Raw genomic sequence first — 25,150 nt, forward strand, 5'->3', positions numbered from 1 at the left:
TCTTTTTCAAATTTTGTTTGTCTCTTCATTCTCTATTTAAGATTGGCACTGCTTTCCTAAATTACTCTTTAACCCCCAGAAGACTTTGGGAAACCTAATAAACTTCATCATAAAGTGGACTCTTCATCATAAAGTGGACTTTCTAATTGTCACTAACATAGAAAGCACATAGGGTAGATAGACTTTTAACATTGTATTGACCTCAGTTGGCTGTGCCTTAGGACTGCTTTATGATGTAATGGGAAAAGCAGTATTTTGTGATCTAAGATCTCCTAGATTTTTTTAAGCCAATCCTTATCAGTTATTAGCTTGTATGACCACTGGAGGATTATTTCTCTAAGCCTTTGTCTCTTTTTTTCTGAAATCAAACATAATAATTCCTTCCTTACAAATCTGAAATGAAGATCAAATACTATTACACAGTCAGAGCTGTCACTCATTTAAGTATTCATGTCCTTCTTCATTGTTGTAGTTGGTGCATCTCTCCCTTGTGGCCATCCCTGATCTCTGCAGTCAGTAGCTCTGCTCTCTGCCAGCCTCTTCTGCAGAGCAGCTTTTGCGGTCTCCCTCTTCATCACTGACTAGTAGGCTTTTTCTTATTTCTTGACTCTATCAATTTTGCCTTTTGTCTCTTGTTACTCATTTTTTATAATGGAGTTTGGTTTTTAGAGTTATTGACCTTCTGGGAGAAAATGCCTTTCCTTTTTGTATTTATTACATAAATACAATAAATATTACATAAATATATAAACACAGTAAATATATTTCATATATGTAGCCTTAACTTAACTATCATTTATTGTTTCCTGAGCAAAGCATCACTTATAGGTGGAGAATGCAAACATGAATAAGACATGTTCATTACCTTCCAGGAATTTATAGTTTTGTGAGAGTGGTAGACACATACTAGTATTAGCATAAGGAAGATTGGTGATAAGTATTGTAATAGAGATACATATGTAAAAATGAGGCAAAGTAGCTTAGAACAGTGCTGTGCAATAGAAAAATAATGCAAGACACATGAAATTTAAAATTTTCTAGTAACCACATTAAAAAAAAGCAAAACAAAATAGGTGAAATACATTATAAGAATATACTTTATTTAGCATCCTGTATCCATAATATTGTTTAAACATGTAATCAATAATACCAAAAAACTACTGAGATATTTTTACATTTTTATTTTATACTAAAGGTCTTCAAAATTCAGTCTGTATGTTATACTTACAGCTTAGAGTGATCACATCATCCTAGTTTTCCTGGGATTTTCCTGATTTTAGCACCAAAAGTCCTTCATGCCAGAAACCCCCTCAATCCGAGGCAAATCCAGGATGGTTTGTTACCCTTTATCTCAACTTGGACTTCATTTAGATTTGATTAAATGTACAATTAAGAAAGTAGATGTATTTTCTCAAATTGCTCCATACTAAAAAATTCTCAAATAACCAAATGAGTATCAGTTTTTAAATTTAAATTAATTAAAACAAAATTTAAAAATACAGTTTTTCAGTCACACAAGCTGTATTTCTAGTACAATAATCACATATTGCTACTAGTTACCTTTTTTCGATAGCACAAGTTTAGAGTACTAAAAGTACGAGGTCTTTGTTCACAAAATAAGCATTTTTTTTTTTTAAGATTTTATTTATTTATTTGACAGAGATAGAGACAGCCAGCGAGAGAGGGTACACGAGCAGGGGGAGTGGGAGAGGAAGAAGCAGGCTCATAGTAGAGGAGCCTGATGTGGGGCTCGATCCCATAACGCCAGGATCACGCCCTGAGCCGAAGGCAGACGCTTAACCGCTGTGCCACCCAGGCGCCCCCACAAAATAAGCATTTTAAACTACAATAGAGTACGGCCAGTAAATCGAGTATTGGCCACTATCATTAGCAGAAGTCATAAGTAAATCATATATAAAGTGTCATGTGTCAATTATGATAGTCTTTGTCTTTCAAAATACTCTGTATATTACGTATTTTTCTTTGTTGTTGTTCTTTATGTATTTTGGGGCTTTGTTCTCAACTGCAGTTAAGTTACTTTAGAAGCCCTTTTTTCATAGCAAGGCTTGCTTTTCAGCTTTGTTAGGTGGGCCCAGAACAGCTAATTTGGCCCCACTGCTGAGGATTTTACTTGGTAATCTGTGTGTTTTGAGGTCTTTCTACTCTGGCTGGTGGGAACCATACTATTGCTGGCCTGTGTAAGCGCTGGGTGTTGTTATGGCTTCTGATGGTCTTTCCTTGGCCTCTTATAATTTTCCTCAAGCACATGTGCTGATTAGAACTCAGCTGAAAGACTCAGCCAAAGACCCTCTATAGATATCTAGAGTACTCTGTCGTGCTTTCCTCTCCAGTAGTCTGCCCCGTGAAGTCTGGCCATCATGACTTGTCCAAACTCTGTCTTCTCAACTCAGGGAGATTGCCAGGCTGTATTTGCGTACCCTCTCTGCACTGCAGACTTAAAACTCTCCAGGCAATAAGTTGAGTTTAAGCATTTCTTCCCTCAGAGATCATTGCCATGCACTGCCTGTCTAAACACCATCATTTCAAATAGTTCGTCCTTTTCTTTTCAGTTGTTTGAGATAGGAAGACAAATCTTTTCTATGCTACTCCATTAATGGCTAAAAGCAGAAGTGAGTCCAACATCATTTCTTTTAATCTTGCAGTTGTAAATAGCTTATGGTTGAAAATCATACTTTTTTTCCCTTCATGCTTAAGAATTGCCCATAAAGTTCAAATGTTATAGCCTTCACAAAATCACAAGTTAGCCACTGATGGAAAAAAACAACTTAATATCCAAATTTTCGATACAGTAGATGGTACATCTGTATCTGTATTTGGTATAAGTATATATTATATAATTGATGTTATTTTAAAATTAAGCTAATCAAAAAATTAATTTTTTATAGACTGAAAGTAATCATGATACGGCGCTAACACTGGCCTGTGCTGGTGGTCATGAGGAACTGGTACAAACACTGCTAGAGAGAGGAGCTAGTATTGAGCACCGAGACAAGAAAGGTAGGGCTTACTTTTGTTGGTTTTTTTTTTTTCCTGGAATATTTGTGTTCTGTGAAGAAATACTACTTCCAGCCCTGTTGTGATAGTTAGATATAATGAAAAGCAGTGTTGTTTTTTGTTTAGCATGTAGTGAGAAGATCATTTTTTTTTTTTTCCAGGTTTTACTCCACTTATCTTGGCTGCCACAGCTGGTCATGTTGGTGTTGTGGAAATATTGCTGGATAATGGTGCAGACATTGAAGCCCAGTCAGAAAGGACCAAGGACACACCGCTATCTTTGGCTTGTTCTGGGGGAAGACAGGAGGTAACATTTTCCCCAGTGTAATATTTGTCCATCTGTTTAGCAAATATATATTTTAACTTATATGATTTGATGGGAATAATGGATTAACATCTGTATTTATCATAATAACTGTCCTTTTGCTAATAGGCAATAATTTCAAGTATTGTGTTAGCATAAGCCATCATGTCTGAAAAGTCACGTTTATTATTATGTTCATCTAAAAGTAGTACCTTTTAGATAGGAATCTAAACACGTGGGAATCCCTGTGTGTTGCATTCAGGCTAAGGGAATGATTAAGCCATTCCAAATTGAATCAGTAAACTCCTGATAAGCAGGGCCTATGTTCACTCATCTTTTCCTACCCCAGAGTACTCGGCATGAAAGGTACTAAGCTCAGCCTCTGTTGCTCTCTATGTATAAGAATAGTAGGGAATTAAGAGCATTCAGTTTTCAGTTCTTTTCATTTTTCTCCACTCCTTCTCAACTCTGAAAGAAAGATTCTCAGATAAGATTATATGACCTTTTCATTTTTTAGGTAGGGTAGAACAGCTGGTATGATCAAATGTAGACCCAAAAAGTTATAGCTTTATACCCATGTTTGTCTTCTTCTGGCATTTAATGATCAGCTGGACAACCTAATTTTTTAAATCCGTTTTTTAAATCCAGTTGTAAGGATTTTGATTTAGCTGGTTGTGCTGTCTCTGTCGACTGACAACTTCTCAATTAGGGAGTTGTTAAATCTTAGATTTAAGAAGTACCCTAGATCGGGGCGCCTGGGTGGCACAGCGGTTAAGCGTCTGCCTTCGGCTCAGGGCGTGATCCCGGCGTTGTGGGATCGAGCCCCACATCAGGCTCCTCTGCTATGAGCCTGCTTCTTCCTCTCCCACTCCCCCTGCTTGTGTTCCTTCTCTCGCTGGCTGTCTCTATCTCTGTCGAATAAATAAATAAAATCTTTAAAAAAAAAAAAAAAAAAAAGAAGTACCCTAGATCATGCAGGTCAGTTTCTTACTCACCTAAAAAATGTTTTACTTTTTTTTCCACCATCCTGTTACAAAGTTTTCCTGTTTATCAAGCCTGAGTTATGCCTTCCCTAAGTTTCCCCACTATTCTTTATTCTGTTTTTTGAATTAACGGAAAGAGGTTTATACCCTCTTGTATCTACAGATATTTGAGTCTGTATCTGCCAGTTACCTATAGTCTATTTGAAGTGTGTCCTGTTCTTTTGATTGTTAGCTTGAAGATACCTCTTCCAAATCCCTCACCTGGCTGTTCTACCCATTATGTCCATATCCCTCCTGAAATATTATGTCTAAAATTATTCTGGCCAGTGAAGTGGTAGATTATTACCTCCCTATTTGTGTATCTTTAACTGCCCCCCCGCCCTTTGCCTATCGTATCACATCAGGTTATATTGAACTCGAATCAGATAAACCCACTAGAGTTTTTAGTAAACTAGAAGATAACAATTCTTTAAGAGATAGAATAATTCTTGCACAGAAAGGATAGAAAATCTGATAAAATGGTACACGGATAGAAGGTTAAGGTTAGTGATCCTTTATCTTGTGGATTAAAAAGAAGTGGAGCTTAGTGATAATACAGTTGTTTTTGTTTTTGTTTTTCATAAAATTTTTGCTTTGGCCAATTTATAATTTTTAAATGTATGATTTTTGCTCCTTTATATTTGGAGTAGATAATTATATCTGTGTACAATTAGATGCACTTATTACCTATACAGTGGGTTACCTATATAGTGGGTTACCTATACAGATGTTCTGTATAGGAGACAACAAAGAACCTGTCTCAACTATCAACCTTCTGGTTGATAATGTGAATACATTTGTATCATTCCCCCCCCCACCCGTATTTCACAGTAGAGGTGATTGGTATAGTAAAAGAATTTTAGCCCAAATGGTAGGAAGTAAGATAGTAAAAAAATAAGCTGCTTGATTTGATACACATCAGAAAATGTAGTGATCCCCATTAATCTCAAATTGAAATGCTATGACAGAACTTTATACAATTAGTAATAACATTAAATTGAAAAACTTGTTTGGAAATGTAAATGCTTCTGTTTGGGAATATAATGAAAGTAAAATTTTGATTTAACTGAAGTTTTCGGTCAGTATATAGCTTTAAATAATTCTTGCTTTATATGATAAGAAATTTTTCAATGTTGAATTAAAAAGAAATCAGTTGATTTCCTTCCTTTCAAAGTAATATTAAAGCCTATAACATAACTATAATCTTTATATATTCTTACTAAAACGTAACAAATGAGGTATAACAGATACAGAAGTCTTTTAGGGTAATAATTTTGCCTATAACTCTCTGTTGCTTTGATTTGGTGTCATTGGAACAGTTAAGTATTTTGAAGTAATTAAACAGTGGAGACTCATTTTACTATAAAGTCACAAACTAATTTATATTGAGTGTTTATCACTTTCTAGGAATAGACCATTCCCTTTGAGAGATAACTAAGGTCAGTTATCTTTGCATAATGGAATTAATAACTTTAGAAATTTGATTAGGGTTTTTTACTTTCTTGCTTAAGGGACTGTCTGTTAAGTAAAACAGCATAATACCATTTTTTTGGTCTTGGTTTTATAATCTTGTCGCATAAGCCACGTAGTGTTACTGGCTCTAAAAGCAAAAAAGTGATGGACAGAAGTCATAATCTAAAATTGGTCATAGCTTTATTCAAATGAGTAAAGTTTCAGCTTATATGTTAAAACAAAGCACTGTTCATTAACATTTATTTGTTATTTCCCAGTTAGTATTTTAGGATATTTTACTAGTACTAAGAGCAAGGTAAGATCTGTGATCTTGGATAATCTTTAACTTTCTCTGCCTCATTTGTAAAATGAAGGTGAAAATACTAGTACCTGTGCATTAAATGGTATAATGGACAAAAGATGCCAATAAGTATTTCAATAAATGGTAAATATTTTTTAGATATCAGGGGATGCAAATTAAGACCCCAGTGGGTTACCACCATACACCCAACTACAATGGCTAAAGTGATAAAGACTGGCAATACCAATCTTGCCAAGGATGTGGAACAACCAGTCCTCGCTTATTATTTGTGGGAGTGTAAATGGTACAACTGCTTTTGGAAAAGGTCGGCAATTTCTTATAAAACTAAACATACACCCAGAAATGCTACTACTGGATAGAACCCGTGAGCAGTGAAAATGTATTTCTGAAAGAATAGCAACTTTATTCAAAATTGCCAAAGACTAGAGACTGCAAAGGTGTTCATCTGTAGGAGAATAAACTGTAGTATATTGATATAATGGAATGCTACGCAATACACAGAAATGACTCCCAAACACTGTGATTTCATCTATTTGAAGATCTAAGATAGATAAAACTAATCTATAGGTGGGATTGACTGGGAACGGGGCATGAGTAAGTAACAGGGATTTAAATTACATTAGCTTTATGCATTTGTAGGTAGTCAATAAGTGTACACTTAAATTTTGAGTGCCGTAAGTTACAAATTTTACCCCCAAAATTTGAAAAGAATATTCTACATGATACATATGCTGATGTATTTAGGAAAATTGTAGCTGTCTACAATTTACTTTGAAATGGAATACATTAAAAAATGGACAAATAGATGTGGTAAAGTAAGTGTAGTAGATTATTAATGGTAGAATCTAGGTAGTGAGTATACGAAAATTTATTAAACTTTTCTGTATGTTTAAAAATTTTCGTAATAAAATGTTGGGAAAAAATAAGCATTAGCTTTATTCCAAGATTTTAAACGTTTAGTTATTGATTATAAATTTTTTTTTAGATTATAAATTTAAAAAAATATTTTAAAGAGGGGCGCCTGGCTGGCTCAGTAGGTAGAGCATGAGACTCTTGATCTCAGGGTTAAGTTCAAGCCCCACGTTGGATGTCGAGATGACAAAAACATTTTTTAAATCTTAAAGAAATACCATAAAGATGTATACATATATAAATGAAAAAATCTTATTTTATTTTACCATTATGTGATAGAGTAACAGAAATAGCAATTTCTAAAATAGATTGCACAGCAACACACTGAGATCCAACAAGATCTGAGATCCAGACCTTGCATGAACACTGTCATTTTAACAAATTCCAAGATGGATTTTAATTGAGAAGCTAGCTTTCTGTTGTTTCTAAGACCTCTTGCTATCTTTTGAGGCGATTTTGTGCAAAGGATTAAAAAAGGACTTCCTCTTTTTTTCTTCTACGATACATCAGAAAAATAAAGAAATCAGAAATGCACACCTTGCAAATTATTTCACCATAAGAAGAAAACACAACTTTTTCTCTCTTCTTTTCAGGTGGTGGAGCTATTGTTAGCTCGAGGGGCAAACAAAGAGCACAGGAATGTTTCTGATTACACACCTCTAAGCCTGGCTGCTTCTGGTGGCTATGTGAACATTATCAAAATATTACTAAATGCAGGAGCTGAGATTAATTCTAGGCAAGTTTTATTCTCTCTCTATAAGCCCCTTAAGAGTGTTATGATAAAGCTATTTGTAGAACACTTGTATTTTTAATGCCATATTTAGGAAATGCCTTCGTTACAAATTTAGAATCCGAATTGTTGGAGATTTTTAAGATTGATTTTATTTAAGTATTTAAAACTATTGCTATAAAGTTGAAAAAACCTCATTTTATTTCTAATGGTACTAAAAGTAGACACAGTTTTCTTAGGAGATTTTATTAAATAAGTATATGCTTTAGGGTGGAAAATTATTAATAATAATTTAATAATCACTTTTCGGCTCAGGTCATTATGTTAAATGGGATACAGAAAGTATTCGAGGTCTAAGGTGGTAAAAGATTTCTAATGGAGTCTTGGTAGTATCTCAGACTTACTAGGGCTGAGAAAAATTATTATTTTAAATAATCCTGCAAAACAAAGAATCTTAAATAAATCCTGCAATAGAATTCTATAGAATTCGTCTAATTTTTCTGGGACATTTAAAATTTATATTCTTTTCCTTTGTTCTCCCCATACCTCCACCCCCAGAACTGGTAGCAAATTGGGCATTTCTCCTCTGATGTTAGCAGCTATGAATGGCCACACAGCTGCTGTTAAGCTCCTGTTAGACATGGGCTCTGACATAAATGCTCAAATAGAAACCAATCGGAACACTGCCCTTACCTTAGCCTGCTTCCAAGGAAGAACTGAAGTGGTTAGTCTTCTGCTTGATAGAAAAGCAAATGTGGAACACAGAGCTAAGGTAAGAAAAAGTCTGAGATTTATACATGGATTTATTGCTTCAATATTTAAGGTGTTCAGTAGCATTATGCTAATTATAATTTTAGTATTTTCTAGTAACATATTTTACATATGTTTAATTAGAAATCATTCTGTGTACTCAAGCACTCTTAAAAATACCTCAACAATAAATTTTTTAAGTAATAGTGGTATTAGGGTTATCAGCTAGAAAATATGTACTATTATGAAAGAGAAAGGAAACATTTATTAGCGCCAGTTATATGCCAAGTGCTTGCATCTTACACAGTTTTTTTTTCACAATAAATTGGCATTACATAGAGTATCATTCAGTAGATCACACTGTAACTCAGGCTAGTGGTGTCAATGCTGAAATTTAGTTGTGAATCTTTGCAACAACTATATCATGTTGCTCCCCAGATTGTTCTTGAAACATTTTAGCTCTTTGCAGTCTCTTATGTGTTGTTGTTGTTATTTTCACTAAACCTAGACTGGCCTCACACCACTAATGGAAGCTGCCTCTGGTGGATATGCAGAGGTGGGCCGAGTTCTTTTGGATAAAGGTGCTGATGTTAATGCCCCTCCAGTGCCCTCTTCGAGAGATACAGCTTTAACCATAGCAGCAGATAAAGGGCATTATAAATTCTGTGAGCTTCTCATTGGCAGGTATGATGTTACCATATTTTTCATACACGACTGTGGTGTTACTAGTGATTACTGTTCTCTCTGGTCATATTGTACTATTGAAAAATCAAATGTGATTACTTCCTCTATAAACTACAAGTGCACGGTTTGTTTTATTTTTTAAACCTACTTCTGTTATTTCCCACCTATCCAGAGCTATGCTACATTGTCTGATTTATTTCAGTGCAACCTAAAAATACTCTTTTCTTCCTTTCTTGGGTGTGTATACACTTTTAAAGCACTATAATAAGCTAGTTCAACATCCAGCTGTTGTCATCCATATTCACATCTCCCACACGGTTTGAGTTTTCGGAAAAGAGTGTCATTTGAAATCTTAAATGTCTAGCAGCAATCTAAGGTTTATTGTTGATTTTCTTGTTTTTTGTTTGTTTTGTTTGGTTAAATAACAGTTAGGGCTTTTAAGTGACAGTTGTGGATCTGTTAAAGGTATCAGAGAGAATCCAGGAGAATTCCTGCTTTCAGTCACTTAAGAGGTTGCCTGCCAGTCTTCCAGAGATGCTTGTCTGTTTAATTGGAGTTCCTGCTTTAACAGTCTTAAAAACATTTGCATGGTGTCCTAAACAGTAGTATTTAGTAGTGGCTCCTATCACCTGTTATTCACCTTGAGTCTTACCATGATGCCCACTGTGTGCTAAACCTGCATGTTATTTTTAGATTCGTTCTTTTCCGAAGCCACATAATACAAATACGTGAATATAAGTAATCCGAAATAGATACGAGTCACTTGTAGGATACTGTTTGTGTTTCTTGCATACTGTTTATTCAATGTATTGAATATGCTATTACCAGGATGTACTTTTATTTTTTACTAAATAAAATTCACCTTTTCTCAGGATTGAAACTCAGAATTATGCAGTCATTATTTTTAAAATAAGAAAAGCAATTATTAGTATATGATTATTTTTTAATTTGATGACAAATCTGATGACTAGAAATGCTTTGTAATTTTGAGAGAAAAATATATTTTAGTCCTTCAGTATTATAAATAGTCCTTCACTTTCATAGAATATTTTTCATAAGTTTATAGTTGATTTTGTTATCTCTGTTATTCCATCTTATTTTAAACAATGACATCTGTGTCATTCATTTAGGGGAGCTCACATTGATGTACGTAATAAGAAGGGGAACACTCCATTGTGGCTAGCAGCAAATGGTGGACATCTTGATGTGGTTCAGTTACTGGTGCAAGCAGGTGCAGATGTGGATGCAGCAGACAACCGCAAGATAACTCCTCTTATGGCAGCATTTAGGAAGGTAGAAGTCTTTCATCCTCATTCACTTAAATGTTGTTCACTTAGGCTAGAAGGTGTATAGTTTAGTGATTACTAAAGACTCTCATTTTAGGATCTAACAGTAGTGATGAAACCGGTAAAATAATGTGCAAATAAACACTGATGTATTTCAGTGTTGATGGCAACACTTGAAAGGTAGATAGAGGTATCCCAGAAAAACCATAAATATTGATATTGATGAATAAAGCTAAGTAAACTTGTAAGTTGTTGTAAGTAGCATTTTCAAAATCTACTTGCAGACTTAATCTGTCAAAATGTAAATCCAGTTAAGAGTAACTTATTACTTATGGATGAATGTTTTCTTGTATTAGCACAGCAGGGAAAAAATTAAATTGATTTTTTTTATAATCATTTGCTCTAATTACTAAGAATAAGAGAATTAAGTAATGAAAACCCAGCTACCAGTATTTTGAAATGACTGAAAATTGAATGAACTACATTAAGAAGCAGAAATAAATTTTGTGAGAGAGAAACTTTGTTTCTCTTCTTATAATGCATAGCACAGAGCTGTGTATGAGTAATTTCATTTAATGATTTGGTTGGTCTCTTAAATGCAGTTTTAATTTGTTACTGGGAAAACTGGATTAACTATTTTAGGGTTTATAATTTTGAGTTTTGTCATTTTGAGACAGGTAGGTAAAAATCCCTTGATAGACTGCAAATTATTTGTTGTATTGCAAATTTTTAATGTATAATTGTAGGAAGCCATTTCTCTCCTTTATCTCTTATAATTCTCTCTGGCTCCTGTGCTTTATACCACCTTTTCCCTAGGTATTCTAGACTACCTAGACACTGACTGTCTGTATGTTTTTTTCCCCACCAGTCAAACTTATGCTTTATCATTGACTATCCACCTCTTCTCCAAGCAAGCTAACATATTGTTATCAAGTTAATCTTCCTAATCTCTCCACTATGTTAGTGTCCTCTTCTAGAACCTTTTCCTTTTTTGTCATCCTTTGAAATCCAGTCTTAGTTTGTTATTCAAAGCCACCATCAATCCTAGTGCTTTTCAAGCTCATCTCCCACTATGAGTCCCTGATGTGGAGAGTCTTCTCCTTGCTTGATCTTTTCATTGTTGCTGTCTCTCACATCACCTTTGTTCTCATCTCAGAAATACTCATGTTCTTCCTCATTCCCAGAGTTCTTCATTCTTTGGGCATAGTTTAAATCTTCCCTTCTGCAGAAACTCTTCCAATCCTATTTGAGCTCACAGTAAGATACTTAATCTCCTAAAAGTTGTAGAAGTTCTGCAGTTTGTTATTTTTGTCATTCATTTTGAGTAAAATTACCTTGTTCTTACTCTAACATGCATATATTTTATCTTTCCAAATAGACTTAGTTCCTTAAGAACAATGTTCATCTTTTATATGCCTTTGTATTCATTCCATTATTTTTTCAGTACCTTACCATGTGCAGCTGTAATGGTTGGGATATTACATTGTACAGAGTGCAGCAGTTGGCACTTTTTAAGAAATGTAGAATTTAATTGGGGAGGTAAGATGCACACACAAAGTCAGGTAACTGTGTGAGGTGCCCCATATAATTTAAATACTGTAGAAGTGTTGGCGAGGTATCAAGGAATGATGCAAATGGCATTGAACTATTCATTAAAAGATAGGAGTAATTTAAAAAAATGTAGATGGAAAGGAAGAGATAGAGAAATATACTAAGCATAGTCTGTTTAACCAGACTGGCTAATTTGTAGTTGTTGTGTTCAGAGAGTAATAGTGTAGGTTGGAGAAAGAGTTTCTTGAGCACTGGTCTGTGAGCTTAGTGAACTGTGTTACAGCGAATAGTATGATCATAGCTCATGCTTTAGGAAAATGTATTTTATTTCTTTTACACTTCTAGTACAGTGCTGTACATTCAATTTTTATCTGAAATAAAGAACAAAATTGTTATTCCTGCTCTTTTAACGCTTAGCATTAGGATGCTCACTTATGAGTTAGCTTGAAACAAATGAAGTTTTGTTTTTGTTTTTGTTTTTGCTTCCTTTCAGATATCCCCCATTTCTTCATACTGATTTTTGGCTTATTGTTTTTTTATTCATTATTGTTTAGAATTTTAGATCAGGTTATTCTGTACTGCTCTGGAGGGTGGGATGAAAATGAACAGTGTAGATTTATCAGAACCAAAGTCTGTCTCTTTTTCATTTACAGTGCAAATAATATCTAATTAAGACTTTATTTTGTGGCACTGATGTCAAAGTAATCTTAGATAAGACAGACTGTAGATTTACTGAATCCTGTTAGAATCTGTTTTCAATCTGACATTGGTATCTATTTTTTAGGGTCATGTGAAGGTGGTGCGCTACTTAGTCAAAGAAGTCAATCAGTTTCCATCAGATTCTGAATGTATGAGATACATAGCAACCATCACTGATAAGGTAATATAATAATTAAACTCATCCCACTATATGAGCTAGGGATCCCATTCAGTTACACACACACACACACACACACACACACTTATACATACACATATATACATATATATGGGTGTGTTTTGCACTAAGAAAAAAGCCTTAGTCTAAGCAATAATAATGTGTGGTATATAGCAGTTTTCATTTATCTAGTATTTGGGAATGAACTGTTCTGTTTCAAAGATACTTCAGATTATTTACTTACCTAAAAAAGTAATAAAACATTCTTTGTAATAGAATTTTATTTTTTAATAGTACTTGAACTAATTAAATTTTTATGTAAACACAATCTAAAGCAAATATTGTTAATATTCATTAGTGTTGTAATTTATATATATTTTTATCCAGACTGATAACCTCTTCTGCAAGGAACAAGCCCAGTAGGTTTTGTTTTTTTTTTTTTAAATACCTTAACAGAACTGAGCATAGTACTATTTACAGTCATGGGCAAGAAAACTTTAATGTCTTCAATATTGGAGTAATTGTCAGCTTAAGAATGAATTGGCCAGAATTTTTGCAGGAAAAGTAGAGAAGGTTAAATAAATCCTATTAGACATCTAATTGGGATATTCCCCTGGTGATGTTTTGACTTTGGGTTTATACTTAGGTTTGAATAAAATCCTAAGACATGCCTCTGAAAATGCAAAGAGGTCAAGAATCCAAAAATGTCTTTCTACTACAGAATAGTGAGCACTCTTTTTTCATGAGTTTTATTTAACCTAGCTAATTCACTGTCTTGCACGCCTCTACATTCCTCTGTGATAAAAACATTCCTGTTTTTTTTGGAGGGGTGGGGAGATTAAAAATAAGGCGTTAGTCTCAATAGGGAAATAGCCCTTTCCTGTTAAGTAGTGTGTTCTAAGAATGAAATCACTGAGAAAAGTATGTAAGTACCCATGTCTATGATTTCTTTAAGCGTGATTCTTGCACATGAAGTTGTAGCAATAAAGCTTAAAGCTTTGAGAATAGTTCCGCCAATTAAGTACTTTAACATTTTTTTAAACCCATTTTCTTTGTTGACATTGACCTTTTCCTTTAGCCCATTAACCAGCTGGCATAAATTACTGCAGCTCTGTTTGCTGTATGATTTCTTCCATTGAAATGTTAGGAGTAAATAATTTTCATTTCCAAAGTACCAGTCAATGGATATTATTTTGAAGGACAGTAGAGGCTCTTTGCTTATGTATTTTAAAAAACATATACCAGGGTGCCTGGCTGGCTCAGTCGTTAGAGCATGAAACTCTTGATCTCAGGGTCATGAGTTCGAGCCCTATGTTGGGTCTAGAGATCATAAAGAAATAAACTTTAAAAATATACACCATTTATATTATTTTATTTGTACCCTTTTTTTCCCTACCACTAATTTTTATTGCTTATGTTCATTCAAGTACCTTAATTTCGTGTTTTCAGGAATCTCTCTAAATGTGAATTGTTTCTTGAGGCTGCAAACATCTCAATTTTTTATTTTAGGAGATGCTGAAGAAGTGTCATCTTTGTATGGAATCAATAGTACAAGCCAAAGATAGACAGGCTGCTGAAGCAAACAAAAATGCCAGCATTTTATTAGAGGAGTTAGACTTGGAAAAGGTAATGATAACCTTTACATATGAAAAGTACCTACTTTTCCTTTTGCTTTCCCCCTAATTTGTAACCTGTTTTTTGGTTTTGTTTCATTTTGTTTTTGCTTTAACCAATGCACATATTTTTTCCTCCAAGTTTGACTCAGGTAGAGAGAATTATGACTATTTTAAATTTCATTATAATAACTTTCTTTGTAATCAAATTAACAAAATTTTATAGGAATTGCATTGATCTGGAAGTCAGAAAACCTAACCTCAATAATCAAGTTTAGTCTTATCTCAACGATCTCTTAATTCCCCATCCAAATTCATCTTTCATTGATCCCAGACCTTGTAATTTATTGCCAACAAACTTATAAGATGTACTGAATGCATTGCCATCACATAACCAACCAGTGAATTACAATCACTTGGTGGAATGTTTAATGAGTATATTTTTTAAATGGATGATTTGTCTTGCACTTTTCTCTTTCAGGCAGAGCAGCATCATTCCCCTCTATTTCCACAGGGAGTAAAATACTACAACCAACTTTTGGTTTTGACAATCCTATAGCTCCTTCTTTCTCCCCCTTCTTATCAATGACTCTATATTCTAGAATGTAATACAAATAGTAATCACAGCAGGAAAAGAGTTGGAATACATATTCTGTCATATTTCATCTTTTATAAAAAGGTTAAAACGTTATAAAAATTTTTTTAACTGCTATAAAACTTAACAAGTACTGTTTAAATTTGTAAAGGCTATCCAGTGATAATTTTAACCTTTTTGACTTGAGTCAGTTCCCTTCTTTTTTACTGTATTTGCTGACTTTGTTAAACTATAAATTTCAACTTACATAAACAAAAAATGAGTTACTTTAAAGATTTTATTCTAATATAAATGTGAAAATACACTGTTTTTTCAGAAAATATATTTAATATTGGAGGTTCTTCATTTAAAAACTCTGGTTTAAATTCTGATCAAACAAATTAGCTTTTTTTAGCCATTTTGAAATTCTAAAAGAATATGAGCACATTGAGAAGTAGATATTTATAATCATTATAACTATTACTTGACCTATTTTCATATTCAGTCTTAGCTAATATTTAATGCCTATCTTATCTAATATTTAATGCCAACCAATATAATAGGGCTAAGTTGTATGCTAAAATATGTATTATTTTAGTCTTCTCACTAAAAAATATTATTACCTTCCTCTTACAGATGGAGAAACTAAATCTGTGGGAAATTAAGTTACTTGCTTAAACTAGGGTAGTGTTTGGACCCAGTTTTTTTTCATTCCAAGTTCCCGGGTTCCCACCCTTAATTGAACATAACCTACGTCTTAGTTCTTTCTTCCCAAAGTATTGTAATAACCTGTTTTGTCATTACTCTCTTATTTTTAAATCTTAGAACTCAGCTGTCTCTAAGTTATTTCATGATACTGCTTCTTTTTGCATTTTTATAAATCTAGAAAGCATCCTTTCTACAGCTGAGACATAAATATCTGTTTTTAAGTAAAATCTTTTTTTCATGCCTAAATATTTATACATTACATTAAATACATCTAGGAATTTATTGCATACCTGTAGATTATAAAGTCAGGAAGCAATTTATAGGAAATATCTTTTTGAAAATACCTGTTCTCAATCAACTTCAGTTTTTTTCTTTATTGCAATGTGTTCAGTTTAAACTGTGAAACTGCAAAGATAACTAAAGAAAAACATATGTCACCATTGTAACATTTAACTAAAGTTAAAAACCTGATATGGTAACCAAAGTCTGCACCTCTACAATTACCTGTTAAGCCTTTTAAGAATGTACATGATCTGCCCACCCATGATACTTCTTACACCTCCCTGATCATATATATACATATTCATATATATATGAATATGTATGTATATATATATATATATTTTTATTACTTTCTTTGGTCACTTTGCTCCATCCATACTGACCATCCTCTTTTTGCTCTTGGTGTGCCTTCTGCTGTAAATGTCCCTTCATTTGCATCTTATTTTAGTCTCCCTTCCATAAACACTCTTACTACTCTTCTTTCCTTCTCTGTTTTCACTGTGTAACATTCTAAATACTGTATTTTATTTAGTTATCTTCTTTGACTCTACCACTACAATGCACGTACCACAAAATGGTGCCTGGCATGTCAATACATATTTTGTAGGCGCTCAGTAGGTATTTCTTGAGCGAATGAATATTCACACATACGGAGATGGTGTACTTTTTTTTAAATAAAGAATCGTGTGAACACATTCCTCTAATACTTGCTTTTCCCTCTCTCAGTAATTGAGGGATATCGTCAGTTGATAGTGCTTTAAGTAACTGCAGAATACACTCCATAGTTGTTTGTTTCCAGTTTTTTGTCACTACAAATAATGTTACAATAAAAACCCTTATACACATTTCCTTATATTTTGGTGCTTTTATTTTTGTAGAGTAAGTTTCTTCCCTTGGGTCAATATATTTTAAACTTGATACTTCTAGTATATTTTCCTACTATTATCAGCAACACAAGTGTCATTTTCTTGAATTCTTTGCATATTTCTTAACCTTGATGTTCGTGCTTTCAGGAACCTCAGATTTAAAGCAAGTCAAAAGGAGCTTCTTTCAAATTTCATTGCATATTTTTCTACAATATTAAAACTCAAAGTGATAAATAATTCTTAATCATAAACTAATTAGATGTAAATTGATTTTTTTGCATGTACTGATACTTTTTAAATAGTTTTGAATGGGAGCGGTGTAGAGATAAAGTTCTAGATTACAGAGGAGTTCTCTCCTGAACTCTAGACCAGTATTTCTATTTGAAAAATTATCAGATTGAGATCTGCTAGCATTTGGGAAAATATCTGGGAAAATACGCTTTTTTTTTTTTTTTTTTTTTTTTTTTTTTTTTTTGCTTTTGCTTTTGCCTTTTGAGTGAAACACAGTGTATTCTGGCTCCACCATATCTGATTTAGGAACATCATTGGAGTTGGGTCTTATCTGGTCTAAGTTGAGTGTTCTGTATAGTAATTTATTACTTTTAAAAAAGTGCTTATTTGGTCAGCCTTTCTAATTTGAAAATTTGGGTTAATAGTTTTATAAAAACTGCTGCTGAAAGTACGACCCATTATATTTATCAGATTCCCTTATTTTTGTTCAGCAAACATTTATTTACTGAGCATTTATTATGTGAAAGAGTCCTTGCTTTGAAGCATTTTATCTAGTCAAACTGAAATTCTCTTGCAGTTAATTGCTTGTTCTCTTAGGGCATTAACAACTAGGTTATTATACTCATGGCTGTTGGTATCCTTTGTGGATATTGTTGGTCTGCATTTTTGATATATTTGTTTCACCACTCTACTTTATTACTTATTGTTTCTTCCCCTGCTTTTTTCTTTGTAAACTTGCATTGCCTTTTTGGGAGCTGTGTAGGGTGTATTTTTAAAATATTCCTATTAGACATTTTCAGTTGGGTTTTTTTGCCATCACCTGAAGCTTTTACTATGCCCATTCCACAATCTTAATTTTTTATACATTTCATTCTCTGATCATCTTTTCAGGTTTACTCCGTCTTGAATTCTCCCTCTAACAATCTGGACAACACTACCTACCAATATATTGTAGGGTTCATTTATCCTACCACCCTTCACTGTTCCTTACTCTTTTCTTTCTTCTTATTCTTACCTGTACCCTAGTAACTAAATGTGTAGAAAAAAAACCTCAACCCTGATGACGAATTTTACTTTAAATGGCTTATAGTAAATTCTTTAATGCTGCCTAGTAGTTATACTCTGTTTCCCTAATTTAATTCATTCTCCCACTCACCTAAACCACTATTACTTTTTCTTTTATCCTCTGACTTTCAATACATCCTCTTTCACCCTCAGTTAATGACCTTGCATTCTACCTCAGAAAACTGAAGCATCAGAAGTAAACTGTCAGACTTCCCCGACCCCATCTCCCTACCCACAAATTTCCATCCATACTCTTCCTCCCACTTACTAAGTAAACTTTTTGTAACCAGTCCATCTAGTAAACTAGATCTGTTCTCCCTTACTCAAAAACATTGTGACAATTCTTTTTTCTTTGTCCTATATCATTTTTCTTCTTCTCTTAGGTCATTCTTATCATCATATAGGCTTAGTTTCCAGCCTTAAAAATCCTTTTGATTCCTCCAAGTTCCTCTCCCCAATTTTCAGCTACAGGCCCATTCCTTTGCTCCCCTTTGCAGCTAAATAATAACAGCAAACTCATCTATTTTGGCTATTTCCAATTCTTCATCCTTTTTGTTTTTTTAAGATTTATTTGTTTGAGAAAGAGAGAGCATAAGTGGGAGGGGCAAGGAGATGGGGAGAGAATCCCAAGCAGATTCCATGCTGAGAGTGGAGCCCAACACAGGGCTCGAACCCATGACCCTGAGATCAAGACCCCAGCTGAAACCAAGAGTCAGACGCCCAACCAACTGTGCCTCCTAAGTGCCCTGAATTCTTTATCCTTTTCAAATCTACTCCTGTCAGGCTCTTATTCTCACAATCCTACCAAAACTGCTTTTATGGTCCCCAGTGACTTTCATGTAGCCAAATCCAGTGTTCAGTTCTTTATCCTTATCTCACTAAGCCTAAAAACACCTGATGTACTCTTTTCACTTGATCTTCATTGCACTACACACACTTGGTTTTTCTCCTGCCTCCCTGGATGGTCCTTCTTTGTCTCCTTTGCTACTTCCTCCTTTTCTCCTCCCTTAGTTGGCAAGCCCCTTAGCTCTTTACATGATCATCTTCTTGCACTGGTCATCTCATCCTGCTTCTTAAATTTAAATATATATCAGCTGATCCCAAATATATATCTTTAGCACAGACCTCTTCCCTAAACTCCAGTCTCATATCCAACTAGCTACTCAACCTGTCCATTTGGATACCAATTAGAGATCTCATACTTGTGTCTAAATGTCTACTCCTGGTCTTTGCCTACCCCAGACCCACAACTCTGTCTTTTAATTGTTTATGCTAAAAGCCTTGAAGTCAGTGTTGATTCCTTCTTATCCTCCACTATGTTGGAAAATCTTGTTACCTTTGCTTTAGAACTAAATATAGAACCCTAGTCACTTTTCTTTAAATGACTTTTCACCCTGGTTCAAGTCATTAATATCATCTTTTACCTGAATTACCCAGTAGTCATTTAACTGACCTCCCTGATTCCATCATTGCTTGGCAGTCTATTTTCCATCCTCTTAAATCATTTAAATCAAGTCGTATCACTCTTCTGCTTAAACACTACAGGGCTGTTTCTTTCAGAGTAAAAAATAAAGTCTTTAAAACACCCTGCCAGGCCCTAGGTGATCAAGACTTCTGATATTCTGTTAGAAAGTCATTTCCTACTAGTCTCAGCCACAATGGCCTACTTGAACATACAGCTTATATACTCGCTGTCCTCTTTGCCTAAACTACTTCGAATCTTTTAGATGTTCACTTAAACCTTCCTGAGGCTTACACTGATCACCCTATTTAAAATCAAAATCCCTTGGGGCTCCTGGGTGGCTCAGTCAGTTAAGCATCCAACTCTTGATTTCAGCTCAGGTCATGATCTCTGGGTCATAAGATCAAGCCCTGTGTCAGGTTCGGCACTGGACGGTGAGCCTGGTTAAGAGTCTATCTCTATCTCTCTCTGCCCCCCCCCCAACCTCCTCACTCTCTCTCCAAAAAAAAAAAAAAACTGCAAAATCAAAACCCTTTACCTGTCCCCATACACATACTTGTCTTCCCCTTCTCTAGTATTTTACATTTTACTTAACACCTTTTTGAAAACTAATGTATTTATTATGTTTGTCATCTGTGTGCCTCCCCCCCCAACTAAATGTTAAGTTTTATAAGCTTCATGAGTGTAGGGATATTTTACCTAGTTTACTGATAAGTTCAAAGATTAGAACCTGATTAGTACATAGCAAATTACCAATAAATTTTTGTTGAATCCTGCCCTTCCCCTGATCCTCCCTGACCTCTTTTTCTGTTATTGGTATCACTACTCATGAGTCGGTAATGAAATCTTGCTATCACTTTCAGCTGCTTACTTATCCTTGCTTCCCATTCTCTATATCCATCAAATGAATTCATGCAGTAAATTAACTTAATCCAGTGCCTGGTACATTTAAACCCTCCACTTACTAAACCATATCATTGTCATCATCATCATTACCTTTAATTGAGCTTTGGCAGTCTCTCTATGAGCCTCTGTTTCATCCTCTCCTCTCAGTTACCATTCCTCACCTGAAGTATTGCAGTGGGCTTCTTAAGGGTCTCCCTATATAAATATTTTTGTCTCTGTCACCTTTTGCCTTCATTTTAATCCTTCTCCATTCCAATGTAACTTTTCCACAGTTCCCATAGTTTTCTTATACACAGGTGGGATTACCTTATACCCTTCTCAGAAATTTTCAGTCTCTCTTCATTGTCTGCATGGGAAAATCCAAACATTCAGGCCCTCCTAGCTTACTGCTTCTCCAGGCTCATCACTCATTATGGTTTTCTACTGCTCACATTATCTCATTTACTTTCATATATGTAAATTTGCAGATGGTATTTCTTTAGTCTGGACTGCCTCTCCCCAGATTCTTCAGTTCTCATCTTAAAAAGCTTAACTCTCAAAGATCACTTTGTTTCCTGAAACCTCAGTTAGAAATTACCAGTTGAGTTAGGGCCTTTTCCTTTTTCACAATGAGGTTATTCTACAACTTGACACTTTTCTTCAAAGTCTCTACCCTCCCCCATATATACTCAGAAACACATAGCAGTTCCCCAGTAAGTGAAATGAGCTCTAGGTTTGTACCTTGTGAGAAAATAGAGGATGTAGACTGAATTTCTTTTTTTTTTTTTTTTAAAGATTTTTTATTTATTTATTTGACAGAGATAGAGACAGCCAGCGAGAGAGGGAACACAAGCAGGGGGAGTGGGAGAGGGAGAAGCAGGCTCATAGAGAAGGAGCCTGACGTGGGGCTCGATCCCATAACTCCGGGATCACGCCCTGAGCCGAAGGCAGATGCTTAAGAATGCAGCCACCCAGGCGCCCCTAGACTGAATTTCTAATCCTGTTTTGTGTACCTCCAGACTTCCTTGAATCTTCATGGTTTATTCTGCTTTCATCTGTTCTCTTTCGGATCTTGTATCAGTTGTTACCACCTCTCCCCTACTCTTTTATCTTTAGTGTCTGCAGTTTCAATAACTCCTACCCTCTGCCTACAACTTAATCAAAGTAACTATTATAATGAAACTTTACCTCAAACTTAGTATTTTGTGTTTTCCTTTTCCAGATATTTTAAAAGAATAATCTTTGTATTCTTGACTCTACTTTTAAAATTTTTAATCCTCAGCCAAGGATCGGTTGCCTACTTCCCCACTACTCCAGTGAACTAAGTACAGCAGGGATCACCAGTGGCATCTTAACTGCCAAATTCTGTTCCCTCTTTTCAGTTCTTACTGATACTTGTGATACTTATCAGTGTTGATCACTTTCCTTCATAAAACTCTTCTCACTGAAGCCATCTTCTCTTGATTGTCTTCCTCTGACTATGCCTTCCTAAAGTCTCGTTTGCTCTTCCTTCTAAATATTGGATATCCCCCTCCTACGTTATATAATACACACATGTAAATACACATTCATACAGTTAATAACTTTTTCCCTTTGGTGATCTCGTCTAATTGTTAGTTTCATATACCACCTGCAAACTTATGATGCCTCTTTATAAATGTGTATCTATATTTCTAATTCTGCTTAATTTTTTAGAGACCTTCTGCCTTTGTAGGTTCTTTTATAGCCATAGTCTGAGATATGTCCTTCAGAAAGAAAGAAAGTTTTCCTAGGACTTCTAAATTTGTGCTCCACTTTTTAGTGAAAGGGTTAGTACATCTATGGGATTACCCAAATACTAGCCATAGAACTTTAAGATTTAGAGAGTAAATACATTGCCTTTAGTTCTGCACTCATATACTATGAGTTTGATAATCCAGACTTACTATTGTCAAAGGACCAGCCTCTACTGGCGGAGCTCTCTAAGGCCTGAGGGCACTTGCATACCTAAGACCCAGCTGCACCTACAAACTAAGACCTACCTTAGCCCATCACCCCCACCCACACCTAGGCCAACTGGGTCTGCTTTCTGATTTAAATTTTTCTGTTCTTTTTTTTTTTTTTTTTTTAAAGATTTTTTATTTATTCATTCGACAGAGATAGAGACAGCCAGAGAGAGAGGGAACACAAGCAGGGGGAGAGGCAGAGGAAGAAGCAGGCTCACAGCAGAGGAGCCTGATGTGGGGCTCGATCCCACAACGCCGGGATCACGCCCTGAGCCGAAGGCAGACAACTTAACCGCATCAGGCTGTGCCACCCAGGCGCCCCTAAATTTTTCTGTTCTTAAAATAGTTCTTTTCCCCCTTGATACCAGTCACAATGACCTCCTAACACCAGACACAAAAAATCCAGCAAATCCAAAAATCCATCCTGTCTTAACCAAATGTCTTAATCTTCACTTGTTATTTTAATCCCCCATATACCTTTTTCAAGGCTTTTCTGTCCACACAGACATGATACAGATAAAATATGTTTTATTTGGCCACAGTTGCTTTGAAAATACTTTTCTTGGCATACCCTTCACCCCACTCTAGTCCTTCTCTTTCTCTTCCACTTAACCTGTTCATTCTGTCAAAGTCAGATCTAAACAGGACAACCTCACTGGAGTTCAGAGGGAGAAAGCACGTTTCCTGAGGGCAGGCAGCTAGCTCCATTTAAGCAAGGCTCCAGTGAGTAGTCAAATACACTTCCTTCCTTCCTTCAAACGTTCCAGTTACATATTATTCCTCTTCCTGTGTAAGGGAGTGACGATCACCTGTGTTTTCTTCTCAGTCCTTCTGCAAGGTGAAAAGCTGCTCTTTTAGTGGTCTTCAGACTGGAGTCTGTGTACTTCTGGAGGACTAGCAAAACTTTCTAGGGTTACTGTGCAGATGATATTTAGGTCTTTAATTTCCCATTTGTATTCTTTCCTGAAATCCCTCTGCCCGAGAAAGTATCACTGTTCTACAGATTCTCCTTAATCATTCCCCTTTTCAGGAACAAGAGATTTTTCTCTCACCTAAGAGAATGTAATCATGGTGCGCTGCCCCAGGGTGTAAAAACTTTCAAGGTGGACAAAGCCTTTCAGGTATTTAACAAGGATAATTTGAAAAGGCAGGAATGTCTAGCAAAAGCAAAAAACTTAAAAAATTTTGAAAATGAAACAAAGTCTGATTTGCCTTTTGAGCTCATATTTGAAGTCTGGTTCCATTAGTTAGGATATTGTGACATGTTCCATAAACTAAGTGTCATTGTTTTGATACATAAATTAAAATACACACAATACACAGAACACTGGATTATGGGCAGGGAGTACATAGTTTGAAAACGTCTTTCAGTGGACATAGAAATGAAAGCATTTGAAGATGATTTTCTCACTTTATGAATCAAAGAGGAAAATTTAATTGTTAACATCATTTATTAAGAGATGTTATACTTCTAAACTTATTCTTAATTTTTTTGACTATGAAAGTAACCATTTTCACAAATAGAAACATGAGCAGTTATATTAAGTAAAATTGAAAGCCACCATCTTTCTGCTACCCATCTTCCAGTCCCACTCTAGTCAGTAGCTTTGATTTGTATCCTCTTCACCTTTTTTCTCTGTTTCTACAAATAGAGCCGCATAAAGGGTTCCTTTCTCAATAAGTGGGATCATTGGTCTGCAGTGTGTATTCTTTTCTTCTAACCAGTGTAATTTGTGAGCATATTACCAAGTATATAACACTTTTAATGGCTGCCTAGTATTTTGTGAATGTATACTATTGTTAATTTATTCCCCCTACCCTTGGCATTGATGGATTTACATTGTTTCCATTTATTGCCATTATAATCAGTTTTGCAGTGGAAATTATTTTTTCACTATGGTCATTTTGTAGAATAAATTCTTAGGATAAACAGTTTGTAATTTTCATAGGAGGCTTTCGAATTACCTTTCCTAAAATATAAATACTTATACCCACAGCAGTGTAAGAAGGAACTCATTTGCCCAAACTTTTGTTGATATATATCTTTTTTAATTTTGAAAAATTAATGAACAAAACAGGATAACTTACTATTTTAATTTACATTTCTTCAGTAATTAAGAAGCTTTGTATCATTCACCCGTTTTAAAATTAGATTTTTTTAGCATTAATTTGATCTTAACACTTAAAAATATTATTTTCTCTTTACAGTGATTTGACTATGATCTTGATCAAACAATAAATTGAACTAGATGACTTCTAATTTTATGGTATTCTAGTACCCTTATGATAAAATGATATTATGTGAAAACTTTTTTTTTACAAGGTAAATCTGTTTTATTGATCCTTTATCAGTTAAGAGAAGAAAGCCGAAGGCTGGCTTTGGCTGCCAAAAGAGAAAAGAGAAAGGAGAAGAGACGAAAGAAAAAGGAAGAACAAAGAAGAAAGCTAGAAGAAATCGAAGCCAAAAATAAAGAGAACTTTGAACTCCAAGCTGCTCAAGAAAAAGAAAAACATAAAGTTGAAGGTATTTTCTCTAAATTACCATCTAATTTGATTCATGTAGTACATTGTATT

General features: G+C 34.7%; 1 protein-coding gene across 6 annotated transcripts in view; it reads left to right on the plus strand.

The window, feature by feature from the left end:
• The window catches only part of ANKRD17 (ankyrin repeat domain 17), a 149,959-nt gene that overhangs the window by 102,368 nt on the left and 22,441 nt on the right, over positions 1–25,150 (plus strand). For all 6 annotated transcript variants that reach the window (XM_034671699.1, XM_034671700.1, XM_034671703.1 and 3 more), the window contains 9 exons: positions 2,907–3,018; positions 3,177–3,322; positions 7,621–7,763; positions 8,316–8,529; positions 9,016–9,191; positions 10,322–10,484; positions 12,813–12,908; positions 14,415–14,531; positions 24,929–25,100. In XM_034671699.1, the coding sequence (XP_034527590.1) occupies positions 2,907–3,018; positions 3,177–3,322; positions 7,621–7,763; positions 8,316–8,529; positions 9,016–9,191; positions 10,322–10,484; positions 12,813–12,908; positions 14,415–14,531; positions 24,929–25,100 (1,339 nt within the window). The remainder of the gene's footprint in view (positions 1–2,906; positions 3,019–3,176; positions 3,323–7,620; positions 7,764–8,315; positions 8,530–9,015; positions 9,192–10,321; positions 10,485–12,812; positions 12,909–14,414; positions 14,532–24,928; positions 25,101–25,150) is intronic.

The sequence above is a fragment of the Ailuropoda melanoleuca genome, chromosome 11, assembly GCF_002007445.2.
Source record: "Ailuropoda melanoleuca isolate Jingjing chromosome 11, ASM200744v2, whole genome shotgun sequence".
In the NCBI taxonomy this organism is placed as follows: Eukaryota; Metazoa; Chordata; class Mammalia; order Carnivora; family Ursidae; genus Ailuropoda; species Ailuropoda melanoleuca.